The following is an 18,189-nucleotide window of genomic DNA, read 5'->3' as shown; positions in this document are numbered from 1 at the left end:
GCATTTAGGCTAAATTTGACACTAAATATAAGTGCTACAGCGGCTCAAGATCCAAGTCCCCACATCTTATATCTTCCCACTCAAGAGCACAAGATAGTAACAATAATGAAGCGGGTGTCATCATCATTTAATGGTAAATATTTTGAAGATTACCATGTATGTGAGTTTTTATACTCACATACATGAGTATGTACTGCACAATTAATACATTCAGTTCAAAGTGCTAAGTCCTAACATGTTCTTAAACAGAAAGCAGTGCAGACACAGACAGAGACTTTCACCACAGGAAAGATCAAAAATCAAAAATCAAAAAGAAGAAAACTGACACTGTAATTGAGAGGGATTTGGTTGATTTTAAACTAAATGTGATTATTTATTAAATTGCCACTTGGTGACCTTATGTCAGTTAATTGGATAGACTGTAATTACAACAATAAGTTTTATGGTAAAATAAACACAGTAAATGTAGAAGTTGTATGTATCTTGCTGCAGTAGTAGAATTATTAATAAAGCCCACTGAAAGCCACTTAATGAGACTGTAAAAAAAAAAAAAAGATTCTTGACTGAAATTAAATGAACTATGGCGTTGTTTACCGTAATTATGATTACTTCATTTTGGCGGCATTCGTTTTTCTGTCATAACACATTTAGGTCGTTTTTTGTTCTTTTCAGATTGGCAGTGACAGGATAATTTAAGCGGGTTAGTGATTATTGAATACTGAAAGGGTTCAGGTATATGTGGACAGGATGTGTGACCTTCATTTTGAAGTGCTCCACTGGTAAATGAAATCATGTCCCTTGAAAATGCAATAGAAGTGTCTGCTTCTATGTCAAAAATGAAGTTTATTTATAGTCAAATATCACATTTTAAATTTGAAAACAGCAACTACTCCAAAAATCTATCTGGTTTATTAAATGGTGACTGGAATAAGATTTTTGTGACAAGAGAACAATGTAAACACTTGTCATTATGCACAGAGAAAAATCAAATTAATTATGTGTGAATATGTGAACAGGGTTTTGACATTGCAGTATTTTTTTTTTTCTGCTTTGACATCATAACCCTCTGCAATCACATGTTCAAGCAGAGAGAGGACGCTTATAAAACACAAAAGCCTGATGCTGAAGGGGGTGAAAGTGGGTTTCCTGACATGTTGTATGGGCAGCAGCCGCATGGTTCCACACATGAAGAATGGGCCAAACAAAACCAGCTCAAGTAGTCTGACCTGTGTCACTGTGCACTGAAGAGGAGACTGAGGAGTGATGCTAAAGGAAAAACAAGGTTCTAGTGTGAACTGGGTCCCAGTCAGCATACAGTGTGATGCAAATCATGTATAAGCCTAATTAAAACTTAAGATAAGATCCCAAATCAGCATTTTAAATCCGATTAAACACACATTTTTTCCCCCTAAAATATTCTGTTGTTAAGCAGTAGATCACAGCAGTCACAAATAAAACAAGTTGTTGATGAATGAGCCACAGCAGTGTTAATGAGTGAATGTTGTTAACATATAATAACATTACAAAGACAAGGAAAGAAAGCTGTCAGACACCATATTATACAGAGTATAGGTTATTGCTTCAGTGTAATATGTCATTTTCACAATTTGGCGACACTCAATCAAATACATGAAAAATAGAGTCACAAGGTGAAGACAATAGCTGCCACCTTGTCGTGGAAGGTAACACGCCTCAGTGTTGTGCAGTGGGAGGAGCACTGGCATGACTTAGTATCTTGCTTTAAAAGACTTTATCAAGGAGTTATACAGTAGAGTACATTTGAAATGATGTACTCTACTGCACCTGAACAAGCTGATTGACTTGACTCCATGGGCTGCATGAATGTTCATGAACACGAACACTCAGGTGGCATTTTATTAGCTCCCAGTTCCTGCATTTACTGCTGCGGTTAGAACGATGGTCTGATACTACAGTGCTGCAATAAATCTTACCTTTTTAAAAGCGATTATGTTCATTTCATCTCTTTTTATTAAGCCTTATTATTATTCTAGAGAATGGCTGATTTACGCCCATGGTAATTATGGACACTGCATTGCACTGTAGAAAGAGTGGCTTCTATTCTTTTTATATCAGTCACAGAGACGTGTCTGTTTATGAAGCAATACACAGCCACAGCAGCACGGACCACACCCTCCAGTAGATTCAGCACCTCTCTGTAACAACATTTCAATTAAAGTGAACATAATAACCTTCAGGAAGTGAGGAGTTATTGCTTTGGCTTACCTATGTTTACCCGTCAAAAAGCACATTTGGATGTTTGTATTTTCACCCATTTCCATCTGTGTATTCCTGCTCCTGGTTTTATTGGATTTTATTTGAGATTTAGTTACAGTTTCAGATCCACGTGCTAATATTTACAGTTTCCCATATGTCACGTTGTAATAATAACCTCAGATCGGCAACGTTAAGACATGCCGCACCAACGATGTACTAGTAAGCGCCGTTGTGTTCCCCACAGCACGGAAATCCAAAAAGTCCGGCAAGATACGGACAGTCAACGACGACCCGCAGAGCTCGAAGGATGGCCAAACTGCCACAGGTGGTGTTGGCGCCAGTTACCTGTCCCAACAAAAGGAGCTGAATGCCAGCGCTGCCAACGCCCTGGTGCCCCACGGGCCCGGGGTGGTCACACCTTTCCTGCCGCCCTCAATTTGCAGCGTGTTGGAGCTGATTGAGCCTGAAGAAGTGTACTCTGGCTACGACAACACACAGCCTGACACCACTGACCACCTGCTGTCCAGTCTCAACCGCCTGGCCGGAAAGCAGATGGTGCGCATGGTGAAGTGGGCCAAAGTACTTCCAGGTTAGTGTTCACGTCAGTAATGGACTGAGGCCTAAATGCTCTTTATGGGTGTGTTGACATATTTTAGGAAAGCAGTAGAAAACTGTGGCCTCATAGACGAGTGTAATGGAGTGTAAATCACACACACGATATAATGACATTAGGTTGCACTACTAGTTAAATTATATTTTTAAAAGTCAATAAAAAGGCTTAATGTATTGTATGTCTAGTGTAAAATGACTATGCCAATTAAAGCCACAGGGACCTGAATTTAAAATAAAAAAATCAGTCTAATAATTACAGAGTCTCTATAATGTGTTCTCCTTTTCCACACAGCTGGTTTCGAGCGCACCCAACGCATTTCATTTTAAATATTAGGGCAGGAAATTAATCTGCAAAGCTTCAACAAGATTAGCAATGAATCCTATTTTACCATTAAAGAGAATCAAGATTAAGAGCTCCAAACAGAACTCATCTACATCACACATCTCCTTCTTTTTCACCTATAAGCTGCAGCACAGGGAGACAAAATGGTCGAACAGGGGGGAAAAGATGCTCCCCTAAAATGCCCGTCAGTGGCAGACATATTGAAAGATACCTCACAGGTAGCTCTTTGAGGCTGTTTAATTTGCTGTATTGCAAATATTTGATACCTCCACGGTGTCTGCTTGCCATTTCCGGACGTATAAATAGAAGGGGAGCCAGCCGGAAGAGTCAAAATGAGCGCCATTGACTTTCAGATAATGGCACCACGTGAATTCAGCTTACATTTGGATTTGTTAGTTACACATTCACCGGCAATATGCTCAAGAAAAGCCTGTGATTGGTTCTATGATAACAGCTACGTCAGCATTCTGATGACTATAATTACCTTTTAAACGAACCTGGAAAAAATATACAGATATCGAAACACGTTTATCATTCCCGCACCAAAGAGTGGTAAGCCAGCTGATCATTTAAATGTTTGTTTTTGGCAGATTTTCATGCATATAATAGTCCCTAAGCCTTAGTAAGTCACTTGAGTGTCCTCAGTTGGTCTGTGTTTTGCATGAGAAGTTTCTTGCCAGAGTTTGATTGAGAGTCTGGCAACTTTCCTATTCAGCTCTATTTCTGGTGCTCCATAGACAACGTGCCAATAACTGCAGGCCTTTGGGGATTTGCTTAGAAGAAGAGTGGGTGAATACTTCTCAGTGATTATAGTGTCTCACCAAACTTTGGCAGAAAACACACGCTCACGTTTAAAAAGGGATACACATATGTAATGTGCACAGGTGAACAATAATTGTCTCCTTTGTTGGGTTTAAAACTGACGTGTATTACTGACGTTATTGCACTGACTTTTCAGAATATTGCACATCGGGCGATGGGAGACGTCTAGACTTCACGTCCTTCCAGCTTCAGGGAAATCTGGCTTGTGATGGTCGACTTTGACCAATCACAGGGATATTCAGAGAGAGAGAGAGGGAGGGAGAGGGAGAGAGGGAGGGAGGGAGAGAGGGTCCTTCTGTTCTATTAAGCTGCTACCCATGCACATCCCATTGGTGGATTATTCCAGCAATGGTAACAACTGCCTATGATGCCTTGAACAAAGGGAAAAAGAGTCTGAAAGATAGATAGATAGATAGATAGAGAGAGAGATAGATGGATAGAATGATCATGGAGGTTCTGTAAAGGTTGACCTTAAGTGCATTGTCAGTAACCCTGAAGCCGTGCTTTCCTCTCATCAGCTTCTTCTGTGTGTGTGTTTGTGTGTGTTAGGTTTCCGGGGCCTGCCCATCGAGGACCAAATCACCCTGATCCAGTACTCGTGGATGTGTCTGTCCTCCTTTTGCCTCAGCTGGCGCTCATACAAACACACCAATGGACAGATGCTCTACTTTGCCCCTGACCTCATCTTTAACGAGTAGGCATATACACACACACACACACACACACACACATGCTGCTCTGATGTTATTGAAGTCCTGACTTTAAGCAATGGCCCAGATATGTAATAAAAAAAAGAGAAGAAGAATCCCATTATTTAGGTAAAGGTAAAAGCTTCTGTAGTGCTGTAAAGACATAAAATGACACACATTTGCTGTGGCTTTTTTTTCTCCTGCTGCTTATTGGATGTAAATTTACATAAAAACTTCAGGGATTGTGTTCAGTGGAAAGAAAGGAGTGTATTTTTTCCAACTGTACTATTTTAAGCATTCTATTGAATGGGACAAATGGAGTTGTGTTGTAGTGGTGGCAGTTGCACGAGCACTCAACACACGGGTCATAATCTTGCACTTGGAAGTGTGGCCCTTCATAAGGAAACAAAGACAATCAAAGCTGAGCCGGGGCCAGTCAATGTCCTACTTAATCTGTGTGTTAATGTGTTTGAAGAGTGCAAGTGGGGGGGGGGGGGATGTACGCTGCATGCGGCCGTGCTCTCGTCGCAGCCGCAGCCGCAGCGCATGGCTGCTGATTAATTCTGTGTTGTAGAATGAACCAAAGAGAAGAATAGCAGCCTCTGTAGGCAGACTAATGCAGAGGGCCGGGTTCATGCAGGGGCAGCCTTAAAAGCTCCAACTAATAGCTTGTGTAAGTCAGTGTTAGTAGGTCAGTTTGTCCCAAATAACAACTAAATAAATAAATAAATAAATAAATAAATGGACGAACCGCCGAGCAGATGACATCGCACAGCACAGCGACACCCTTTGTGTCCGTCGTACGTTTAGGGAAGCGCTAGTGTGCCACGCCAGAGACTCCCCAACCCTCTAATCTATTTAGTGCCGAGTGGCTTTCTTTTTTATTAAGAATTGTGTATTTCTCACTCACCAATGACTTTCAGAGAGACAGTTTTTGGGACAAAATCTCATTTTTGAGATATTTGAGATTTAATTGTTGAGCTACAGTCTGTATTCTCGTTTACAGTTCACTCAACATTTTCTTTGGTGGTATTTCTTCTTTTTTTTGTACGTTTTCCTCCTCCTTCCTTTAGTATAAGATGCTTAATTTGTCCTTTACAATCAAACGAACATGCCGACCATTTGTTTGACCAGAGAAAGTCACGTTTGATCCAAAATACAATATAACATTTAAGCTGCTGACGTTTGTAGGAAATTGCCTCCGAGTGTGAGCAGTTTGCAAATAAATCCTTGTACAGTATAAGAGGCTGTACAGTTCCAACACTTGGTCGCATGATGAATGTGAAACAGACAGGTTTTGTAACTCACGCTGCCGAGTAATTCGTTCGGGATGGCACTTAATCTGGATTACCCTCCCTGCAAATGTAGTGGAAGGAGGTAGAAAGAGGGTGTGGGCAGTGGAAAAGGGCCAGTTATGCTCTTTCCGTGTAATCTGTGCTAAAAAAAAGAAATAAATGAAAGGTAGATGGAAAATAGACCGTTATGAAGGAATATAATATATAATAACCTATGTCCCTGTAAAAATAAGTCACTCTCAATTGTCTGGGAGGAAAGTTAATGTCAAGAAGAGAGGAGACGGGTCCTAATTGTTCTTAGTATCAAGATAGTGAGGAAAAAGCTGTTTATTTATTGTGTGGCAGGTGAGACATTTTCAAGATGGTTATCTGTGCCAGCAGAAGCACGGAGAGCGTCACCAAATTCAGTAAGAGGATTGAATATTGGGATTCTGCAGGCAATGAGCAGTTGTGATCAGACCTTACAAGAGACAAAAACCTGCCGTTGGTGTTTGCCAGTGTAATGGATGCTCTGTATCTATTATATACTGCTGTGCAGGCAGCTCAGAGATGTTTCACACCACTAATAGTTTGCAATAGTTTACAGTGAATCCATAATATCCATAATAATTATTACTTTTTTTTTTTTTTTAAACTTGATTGTAGTTGCACGTACACACCTTTGTCTGTGATGCACACACACACACCCACACACACACACCCTTACAGGTGTCAGCAATTATCACCTCCTCCTCCTCTGCTGCGCAAGAGCCACTCCCTAACAGGTGTCAGCAGATCTCACCCTATCCTCCGTTTTATAGTGAAAGTAGTTTGCTTTTGACTGGCTCCTATTTTTTTGAATAAGTTCTCACACACACACACACACACTGCACTATATAAGATGTAAGATGTGGTTTGTGTGGCGAGCCCACACCGGGCTTTGATATGGAGCATGAACATGTAGAGCAGCTGCGTGGTGGTCACAGCGCCGGCTGCTCTTACAGCAAAGTCTATATATCTTCTCTATGACTTATTAATGTATGCTATTCAATCTTTTTCATTGATAATTCAGTCAGACACGGGCACAGAAGTGGTCCATAACTTTGCTGAGTTTTTAGTGGAGTGGACCTTGGTCACTTGTTTCCATGGCGACTTAAGTGCTTATTAACTCAGAGCATTAAGGCATTTATTGAGCAGGCCGTCCGCTCACTCAGCTATTAGAGGAAAAAAATCTGTCACTGATTGAGGGTAAACACTGCAAGGACAAATGTGCATTTCACATTAAAGACAAAGTTTATTCTGCCTGCATTTAGTCTTTTATGAGTGGTTGTTGCTGGGAGAAAAAACAAAGTCATTCCTCTAAAAAAGGACACTGGGCACTCACTCGTGATTAAATTAATATAGGCATTAAGTAAACTTTATCTACCATATTTAAAGGTAGAAATGGAATGGTATAAACACATGCTCGTAGATCAACGGCATTAACATCTGCTATAGTAATGTATAAATGTGCACAGTTGTTTTATCTGCCTTGTTAGACAAAGTAAACACAAACAAAACAACTCCATGGGAAACGTTGTATTCTGTAAATAGTTTTGTGCATGTCACAATGGACACTGATGTGTTTCCACCCTGCGTCATTTGTGGATGTTAAGCTGCTAATGAAGGCACAATCCTGGCGTGTTTTCACTTTGTTTTGAATGTGACAGTATGACGTTGTCATGAGGACAACAAAAACGCCATCTGTTCCTTGGCCTAAGGAGGTGCTTTTTGTTCTTACACCTAAATACCGGTTTACTCTCCGTATGTAACCATAACTACATTCATAACCAGGAAATGGTTTCAGCCAAAAGCAATCAAAAGTCTATCACGTTGTAACAGGCGGCTCACGTGTCTGAAATGTGTGACACGTGATTCTGGTGAATGGGTTGTGGTTTTTGTTGTAACAATGACACTGTTTATTAGTGTACACACACACACACACACACACACAGGTGCCCTAACACTACACTGACAGGAAACAACTTTGGGAAGTTCATGCGTGTTACAGTCAAATCACCACATACATGTACATTATCATCATTGGCTCAGCTGCACACGTGGAAAAATAATTGTTGACTCGTTATCTGACGATAAGAAAGTCCGATTGTTAGATTGTGATGTCAGTTGGACTTAAAGGGATTCGTTTGGACGAATACATTTTGTTGGCTTCCGGCTTCCGGCAGCCAAAGGTGAACGTGATCTTCGCTTTCCCTCGAATTCAATCTCCGTCCTGAAAGTTTTACCAGTGAAACTGAGAAAGAGAGAAAGTTCACCGCTGAGCGAGAGGCGGCGAGAAAGCAAACCAGAGTGAGACTGAGGCAGAGAGATGTAGAGAGATGAGAAGTGGAGAGGAAGAAGGAGGGAAGGAGAGAGAGAGAGAGAGACTGCTGCCAGGATTTTTTTTTTCTCTATCCCTCCCCAACCAGCAGCTCATTTTGGGAAGTGATTCAGCAAAATTGATTTCAGGAAGAGGGAGTGCAAGAGGTGGAGAGAGAGAGAGAGAGAGAGAGAGAGAGAGAGAGAGAGAGAGAGAGAGAGAGAGAGAGGCAGAGAAAACGTGTGGAGACTTTAGAAACTCCAGCTCAAAGTTGTATTAAATGATGAGACGTTATGCTGCACTTTGCAGAAGTGTTCACAAACAGAGTGCTGCTCAGATGTTTTCAGTTATTTATCGAGCCAGTGGACACAGCTGTACAGTAAATACTGTAAAGTGTCGTCCTGGCCTGTGTTTAAATGGGGATATTATGCACTAGTTTTGAGAGTGAAGTCTCCAGCTTCTATGTCTGTGTCAAGATAGAGTTTCTGTTTCTCTCCGAGCTCGTTCATAATAATGCTTTATACTTGGAGAAATGTCGTCTAATGCCAGAGATATAAGGGGAATCTCTGCAGAGCACGTTTCTGATCGGCTCTTATCGATGTATATTTCTTTTCTGATTAATTGTGAGTGAAAAGCAGCGGGATTGAGGAAGCGTTAGCCCCTGATAGAGACGCACAATCCGCATGTGCACTTTACGACATGCAGACGTTTAGTAAACATTCATGTCTGTGTATAATCGACATATGTTCGCGCGCGTGTCACATGACACACTTCCTTCTTCAAAGGGCTGTCTGTGGTAACGAGGGTTAGATGTGAGGCCCTGAGTCTGACACACACTCTGTGAAAAAGTGGTGCATCTGTGCCGTGGTGCCGTGGTACCGTTCGCAGTGCTCTGCAATCTAAAGAGGGATTTTGTATTCTGCTCTTAGCCCAGACTCGCAGCATCTTCCTCTGCGCTGAAATATTCTTTTACCGGGCTGAACTAGTTTTGACCCCCTCCTCCTCCTCCTCCTCCTCCTCCTCCTCCTAAAAAAAAATATAATTGACAGAGTTGTGAGCAGGGATTACATAGAATTGTAATGCAATTTAATCTGACATTTTTTCAGACTTTTAAAAATGTCACATTCTTAATCTCTGTCTTTTTGTGCGTGTTTTTTCTTCTTCTTCAGGGACCGAATGCAGCAGTCAGCCATGTATGATCTGTGTGTGGGAATGAGGCAGGTGAGCCAGGAGTTTGTACGTTTGCAGCTAAGCTACGAGGAGTTCCTCTCCATGAAGGTCCTTCTGCTCCTCAGCACAGGTGAGCAGTGAGCGTCAGGTCTGCTCTGGATCGGAATTTTATTCATCCCATACTGTATCTACCTGCTCTCACACTGACACAACTACCTGCACCTTGTCTCAAACCTGCCTGCAATTACTAACTCTATACTTAAATTGAAAACATCAAATCTACAGCAAAAGTCGACAAACACTCACACACACACACACGGTTGCGTTGCTGTTTGTTGCTTACACTGAATCACAGGGTTTTTAGGTCACTGATAACCAGCGGTGTTCGATAAGCAGCAGGAACGTCTCAGTTTAGGCTGCTCTTACATCACCGGCAGAGAAATGATGCCTCATGTGGTCCCTAATCAGCACCTGTGTTGTGACATCAACAGCTCTACTGTGAACCGCTAAGGCCCGAGTCACTCGACACAAAAAGCCAAAAACAGCCTTTTCACAGGAAACGTATTGATAATCCATCACGTCTTTGACAGCGCTCGGATCTGCCTTTTAAAGCTCATCCTTTGTAATCCTTTAACACGAAAAACAGGTGCTGAAACACATGTTCACTGTTGAGTGTAAATGTAAAGGAGATTATTATTTTGACTTTACTGTATTCATCGCTGGTGGATAAAAGGAATCTTTCAATGACTCACCACAGAAGGTGTTGCCACTCTCAGCCAGACTTCGCCCACTGGCTCTGCGGCTTCACTTGTTGGGCCGAGTTTTCTCAGTGGTTTTTCCACTACCTCAACACACTACGAGCCGCTGCCAGTGCAAGATTCTCCATGGCAGCTGCGTCCTATCTTTCACCATTCACATCCACGTCGCTGGCTGTTTGCAAGGATAAACACAACATCTTAAGTTACACAAGGACACAAGACCTGTGAGCTGAATGTTTACTTGGGGTGTGTACTGTTTGTGGAGAAGTTCAACAGGTACAGAGTACAGACAGAGGTGATGATGGGGGGGGCAAGGTATTCTCTTAAGAGTTTACATGTTGGCCAGACTTTACCTAATCAGGTGAAATATTCATTGGCAAAGTTTTTATTTTTCAGTAACTAAAGCCTCTGAAAGGGTTAGGATTAGAAAACACACACATTTTGGTTAAGTCATTATTAAAAGAAGCACAAACAATTACAAAAAAAGCTTGTCGTTTTGTACGGGGTAGTAGAATGTAGTTGAATACTTTCTTTTATTATTGGATTTTGCCTTTTTTTTTTCTTTTTTAAATAAAATACATTTCTTACTTTCTGGGTTGATGAAAATGTGTCTCATGCAGTGCACTTAGAGTTGAATAAACAGTCTAGAGGGAAGTAAATCGATACAGCCAGTGTTTACCGGCGCGACGGTATAAAGTTGACTTTGGCACAATAACACAATGACATACGGAAGAAGTGGTGTGAAAGTATTTCCCTGGTATGCCGTAACCTCTGTGTTGTTGAGTCATCTGGACCAACAGGGGAGCTCCAGCTGGACTTAAGCTATTGCATGATGGGAAAGCTGAGGATGAGAGAGGGCAGTGAAGATGAGAGAGCGAGGGGGGAACGGGAGAGTGAAAGAGTGAAATCAGACCAATGTTGACAGTGAGAACTAGTATTGGCGAAAAAGAGACAGGTGCATAGCTGTAGGGAGAAAGAAAGACGAGACAAAGGCGGGGTGGGTCAGAACTGGTCCTTCTGTTGCTGTGGCCTCGCTCTCCTCCTCTGGAGTTTTTCCAGAGAGCCCTGCTGTACTTAATAAAGGCCAGTCAAGCACCAGGCAGCGCTCCAAAATCTGTTATTTTTTCTCCACTTCCCTCAAAACCCAAGCTGGACTTTTCAAAGGAGAGTTTGTGGATAAAAGAAGCAGGTATACAAAATGAAATCGGGGGATCTTAAGGAGCTTCAGTCTGCTCTGGTTATTGGATTTAGTCAAAATATAGTGGTGAAATATGACGAAAGGAGAAGAAAACAACCATTTATAATGTAGTTTCTGTACGTCTCCGAGCTGACTTGTTTTTAACCACATACCTCAGCAGAAGCGTCCATTAATCTACAAACAACGAGTCCACCAGCTCGTGCTGTAGGAAGACCTGCTCGTTACAGTCATTCATAGATGGAGGTTGTTTTGTTTTTTTTTGCCAGAACTTGTCAGCTGAACATTTACTACAGGGTCATCGAGTGCGTGTGTGCCTTTGGGTTAGTTTTAAGGGAGAGAAAAAAAAAAGTGACTATGTGTTTTAAATGGAGAGAGGTTGAACATGTGAGAGAGAAAAGGAGGGAGGGATTGTTATTTCCTCTCTGACCTTGGCTAAGGTTTCACTGAGCCTGCAGCGTCTCATGACCTGTTTGGATTTGGAACATGAGCGGCGGCCTGCTCAAAGTACTTGCACTCCTCACCTGTACGCAGGCGGACAGCATTTCTGGATCGTATTTGCTCTGCTTTCAAACAGATTCCTCACTTCATTCCGATTGTGTCGCACTGTCAACGCGGTGACGCAAACATTTTCTTTATAAATAGCCGATCATTTTCATTCTTGGAAGTCATTCGTTTTATCTTAATCATCCGTCAATTAATATTTCCTTTGCCAACACCCTGAACCTTCAGACGCATCTCACTGTTGTCATGCTAGTTGTACAACTCCCTAATTACTAGTATGATGTATTAAATGTAAAAGTAATCAGAGCAGGATCTACCAGCTGCATGAGTCAGGCTCGCCTCTTTGTTAGTTTGTTAGTTTCTTCTACACGTACTTAACTACAGCTGAAACGACGCTACCTGCAGCAAAAATCTATTCACCACGATGTGGGTCAGTGGGAGAAAAACAAAAGGTCCAGATGTGGAGTTTTATCACATTCTCTTGAAACTAAAGTGAAGAACTTCCTCCACACTTGTCATATGTCGCTTCTCGAGGTGTTTGCAGAAATACTGTACGATGAAGAAAGTTAAATAGAAAGAGTAAGACAAGAAGGAGGCAGACAAACACACAAGTACACATTGGGTGTTTATTTTTAAATGATGCACTCCTAACAAGCGGTAGTAAACATTTGTCTTTGGTTGTTTGTAATGCCGTCCTAAAACAGGTTCTGTCAGTCACTTATTCATTTTTTCTTCTTTGCTTCGAGGTCTGCTGTGCTTGCGGCTCTGTGGCTGCTCTTAACTGAACAAAGTAGAGGATTGTGTGTTTAAAAGAAAAGTCATTATAATCACGAGGGCTCAGAATTTCACATTGTGCTGCGGGGAGTATTTTTGTAAGGTAAAAACGTATAAGACGTCACCGAGTGACAGCGCTGGTGACGACAATTAGACGCTCGACGCGGTCACACGAGTCCACAGTTAGTTGACGTCGTGTTTTTTAAACGTTATATCGAGTAAGAGTATAGTGTCTTACTATCATAATATAATACTAAGAGTTTGTTTTAAAGTTTTCTTTGCTATGAGAGAAATCCTGACTGGTTAACAAACTTGTCACAGCATCTATAATCATATCCGAAGGCATTTCCTGACACTGTTTTGATTTGTGATTTTTTTAGAGGTGAGGCGTTACTTAATGTTGAAGGCGGTGGCTGAATGTCATTGAAGTCCTTTGACAGATCTGCATATCTGTGACTTTGTTCTCCTGCACAGGGAGGGAGGGAGGGAGGGAGGGAGACAGATAGTTGTCATATTGATGCGTCCCCATTGCACAGTGGCTGTATCTCATTCTTCACATCTGTCTGACAGCTGACTGTTATACTGGCTTTTTAATTGAAGTGCATGAGTGGTACCATTCAGGTCCTAATGTAATGTGTAAAGTGAAGCTTGCAGTCGTTTATCAACGCTGGTCACTGGACAAACTGTCGAAGCTCCTCGACACACTTCTTTTGTTTCCTTTCTGTCGTCACTGTTGCCGAGATAACTTTTAATCGAGTCCTTCCAGCATATTAGTCGTCTTTCATGAAACAGTGGCTACACATGAGAACTAATTGCCTCTCGAAATTGTGAAAGTGGTTGTAATGAGATGCTAAATAGGCTTGGGTCGTCAACATGGGGAAACATTTCCAAAAAAGCCAACTGTGTGGGAGTGGGAGTACCTTTAAATACCCTTAACACAAATGAACATTTGTACATGCTCAGCTCACTCACTGCAAAACATGTGTACTAAACCATTATCTCAGACATGGGACATAGTTAAGGACTTATTTCCTTCATTTGAGATTTTAAGTATTAATAATGTTTGAGTTTAAATACCTGGGCTCAACCATCCACAGCAATAGACAGAGCACAAGAGCGTGCAGGCAGGGTTAGGTGCAAAAGTGAATGGGAAAGGCCGGCTGTATGTTAACCATGACATCGTTTCATTCAGTCCAGTTGATGACAGTGGTACTTGTCTGTCTTCCAGTTCCAAAAGAGGGTCTGAAGAACCAGGCAGCGTTCGAGGAGATGAGGGTTAATTACATCAAGGAGCTCCGGCGTTCGGTGGGAAAAGCAACCAACAACTCTGGCCAAACCTGGCAGCGCTTCTTCCAGCTCACCAAGCTACTCGATGCCATGCATGATGTAAGTACTCTTGTCCTGTCTGCCCCTCGTGTGCCAGCTGCCTACAGTACAGCACAGGCTTCCCTTGGCAGAAGGATGTGCATGCCATGCCTTCACACACAGAGGAAGACGAGGTGTCCAGTGGCACTTTGAGGCTCTCATATCACTGGAAATGTTTGGAGTTTTGAAATGTCAGCATAGTGGATTTGGACGATGCATTTACTGAGCTGTTCAATGGTGGTACTGTGGTTTGGAATAAGGATTACTGGGTCCCAATCCTCCCTCAAAGGGGGGGTTGGGAGGGGGGGGGGTGTTTTGGATGGTGGTGGATCAGGCTGCACTGGTGAATGGAACAGAAAGGGATCCATGCCAGTTTGGAGTTTATTGGATCAGAGTGCACAGTGGTCATTGTGGAAAATGTGCTAAATCACAGCTCTTATTCCAAGCGTGGGGCAACTGGATTATGGCACACGGACGATGTAGGCAAAGCCCCAAGAGATACGAGTCAGCAAGCAAGAGGTCACAGAGATAGATGATCGGAATTCAATGACCCAAATGACTGTGTGAATGGGGTTAGGGCTGAGCGGATGACCCTCCTCTGAAGGAGAAATAAAATCTGTGATGCCCCCCAGTGGTGAAATGTATTCACACTCATATGAATGTAAAATAGAAAACATTTAAATGTGATTAACATAAAAATAAATAACAGAAACCTGAACCCTGAGCATGTTTCTCATCCTATTTTCTATCTGTGTTGTCCAGCTGGTGGGAAACCTATTGGACTTCTGTTTCTACACCTTCCGTGAATCCCAGGCGCTGAAGGTGGAGTTCCCCGAAATGTTGGTGGAAATCATCAGTGACCAGATACCAAAGGTGGAGTCAGGCCTCACTCACACGCTCTACTTCCACAAGAAGTGACTCACTTAACTCTTGGGACAGAAGCAACATTGCAAACTGGAAGAAGGGAGTAAAAAAAAATAAAGATATTCAAGGAACAGAGAATGTGTAAGAAAGGCCTGAGCAGTTGGTCGTCACCCTGTATGCCTGCATCGTTGTCTTGGATGGGAAAGTTTGAGAGACATGGTGACGAGTGGACTCAGCAAACTAGAATACGGAGGAAGGATTTGAGCGCGCTGTCACGGCGAGCAGGGCGGAGCTGTGAATAACCCATGGAGCCCGTGTGACGCGCCGAAAAGCACTTATGACAAATGTGACAGTCCCCCCGCCCCAAAGACAATTACAGTATTTTCTATGGAGATGAAGCCATACATTTCTTAGGATGCGCTAGATATGTTCACTATGTGCACGCACACGTACACACACACACACACACACAGACACACACTGAGGGATATCGATACACATGCTGTCCACATGCCTTCACGCAAACGCACAGATGCACTCCACATGCACTCAAATCAGACAAATCCCTGACAAATCTACAGAAAAAGGTTTTTTTGCAAATATTAACTGTGGCTTATGCAGTCTCTCACAAATAAAAAAGCACTACAGAAAAAAACAGAAACAAAAAACATGCCAATACTTAGATCGTGCTTTGCAGTGTAGCAACATACTGCAAGACTACAGGGCAAAGGACACTATGAGGAGGCACAGAAATAATAGACTGTAAGGCGATATGTCTATTTGAATATATTCCAAGGGCTATACAAGCGTCATCTTAGGCTTAATAATGACATTAAATCTAACAAGTCCAAGTTTGAAGCTCAATCAGTGTTGTAACAGCCATCGTAAACATTCACATAGTGCGTTCTTAATTACAATATGTAGTAAAACAATCAAAACTAATATGCAAAAGGTCCAAAGCTAACTCTGTTTTGAAATAAAAATGTCTCTTTGTAAAAGAAAGCTTGCACGTGGCGCTCCCATTTCATTAAATCACTATATTAAGACATTGGGGTGAAGACATAAGACAATATTGATGAGCAAATTCACCTCTGTTTAAAATGGCCAGTGGGTGCTGCAGGATGGAAAACATCATATGTAAGAGGAAATGATTTCAATTGAGTTCTCTGGTAATGGATTTGACTGAGGTGCATCCATAGTAATTGCTGTCATTTGTGTTATCTCCAGAGCAGCTGTCCAAATGTCTGTTTTTACTCACAGTGAAGCAAAACCAGCCCTTTGTGAATCAATACTTATCTACTCTTCCCAGAAATAATAAAAAGCATTTTATAAAAGTGTGTTGCAGAAGTTTAGTTTTTGACAAGTCAGTCATTTTACATTAAGGTGCTTCATTTCTACAAAGCCAGGCAAAACATAATGTACAGTAAACTTGTAGATCATTCTATACAATAACACTATATGGACATACACTTTAAAGACTACATACTATGTAAAGACGACATAATCCAAAATGGAGCATTACTCTTCAGTGCTTATAGCAAAATGGCTCATGTATCAAAACCAGGCAAATGTGTACAGGTATTAACTTCTTAAACACGTTCTCTTCAGCTGTTGTACAGTACATGTTCATGGATGCTTGATGAGGAACTGTTGGTATAATCAACTATTCCTAATTTAGTTTATTTCCTTTCTCTTAGCTTTGGGCCAAGTACTACTATTTTAGGTAGGCCCAGTCATCTGGACCATTAACTTGTCTCGCACCCCACTGGTTTCTGTGTGGTTGTGGAAAACTACTATAAAGCTACTGAAAAGCGATAGAGCCGCTGGGGGAGAAAAACAGTGGGTGTGTGGGTTTTCTTTTTTTCTTTCTTTCTTTCTTTCTGTGCCCTGTGAGTGTGTACTTACATGTGAGTGTGTGGCTTACATTTGTGTGTTTGGTTGTTGTTGTTTTTTTTTTTTTTCTTTCATGGCAAGCATGTGCATAGTTGATCTGTTATTTCAGCGTGGGTATTATGCATTTACGTTATAGGATTAGCCATATCCTATTTCCACATTTAGATTTTGCACAGGAGGAGATACAATGTGAAATGAGGTATTAATGCAGCTAGCGGGAAAGGTCTGTTTTGATAAGTAACTGTGATGTTCCTGGAAAAAGAGTTCCTGCATAGTCAACCCGCCTGTAGTTTAACAACACGATTTCACTGGCACGGCAGGGCGCTTTCTTTGCATCCGTGGCCTCGGCGCTCGCATGACGGCACCGTGCAAAAAGAAAAGACGACGACGAGGTCTCTTCTGTTGAGGTTACTGTGTGAAGGTTGAGGTACAAAGAGGTGGAGGAACCAGGATTACAACCGTCATTAGGGATGATGTGAAAATTACCGGGTGGCAGAAGAGCAGAAGAAAGAGAATGATGCATATTTTATTATTTTTTTTTTTGTTAGAGGGTGGGATGTCAGGGCAGGAAGGGTAGTTCTTCTATTTCTCACATTTAATTGAGCTGGCACCTGAAACTGGTTCACTTATTTGGTTACTTCCATTGACCAAACCATTATCAGGCTGCAGTTTAAAATGATTAAAAGCAACATCTTTTTTTTTTTTTTTTTTACATAAAGTAACTTATTATTTTTGATTATATATTACATTTCCAAGACTTGACTGGGTTTAAAGACAACATTACTATTACACTCCACCATAATAATTTTCACACAGTCCCTATCAGAAGGGCCTCGTTTAACAGCCCATCGTTGTCACTCATTATTGTGTTCAAGTCGTGAAGGACCCTTAAGCTAATCTCTCACCGTTTCTTGTTTTGCCACTTTGTCCTTTTTAAGGAATAAAAAAAAAAAAATACTGTCTAAAGGTTCATAGGATGAATGGGAAAGTATTTTTGAGAGAATTATATTTTGCTGGAAAACAATATTTAAGTACTTTGTCTAAAACGATATCCTTTTTGTAAAATGAAATGTCGATGCATGCTTTTTGATGAGATGTTTACATTGTATTTAAAAAAGGGAAACTTGTGCCTTTTTTATCTCACCTGATTTACAATTTTACAGTATATATTGTAAATAATACAGCAAGTCTTTATGTTGAGTATATAGTATAAAACATTTCTACTTTATCCATCTCGTGTTGGAATATTGGAGGTTTCCCACTTGCCATGTTCTGTGTGTCGAATCACAGAGAAAACTTTAAAGTAAGGGTTGGCAGCAGAAAGGGCCAAAC

The 18,189-nt window shown here is 41.5% G+C and overlaps 1 protein-coding gene across 2 annotated transcripts in view; it reads left to right on the top strand.

Annotated features, from left to right (window-relative positions):
- The window catches only part of nr3c2 (nuclear receptor subfamily 3, group C, member 2), a 58,016-nt gene extending 41,720 nt beyond the window's left edge, over positions 1–16,296 (top strand). For both annotated transcript variants that reach the window (XM_058640502.1, XM_058640501.1), the window contains exons 5-9: positions 2,480–2,824; positions 4,562–4,706; positions 9,504–9,634; positions 13,964–14,121; positions 14,863–16,296. In XM_058640502.1, coding sequence (XP_058496485.1) covers positions 2,480–2,824; positions 4,562–4,706; positions 9,504–9,634; positions 13,964–14,121; positions 14,863–15,018 — 935 coding nt within the window. In that variant the 3' untranslated portion in view covers positions 15,019–16,296. The remainder of the gene's footprint in view (positions 1–2,479; positions 2,825–4,561; positions 4,707–9,503; positions 9,635–13,963; positions 14,122–14,862) is intronic.
- The last annotated feature ends 1,893 nt before the right edge of the window (positions 16,297–18,189 follow it).

Source organism: Solea solea, chromosome 10 (genome assembly GCF_958295425.1).
Source record: "Solea solea chromosome 10, fSolSol10.1, whole genome shotgun sequence".
Classification (NCBI taxonomy): Eukaryota; Metazoa; Chordata; class Actinopteri; order Pleuronectiformes; family Soleidae; genus Solea; species Solea solea.
The sequence above is the reverse complement of the archived record's forward strand: the minus strand, read 5'-3'. Positions and strand labels throughout refer to the sequence as shown.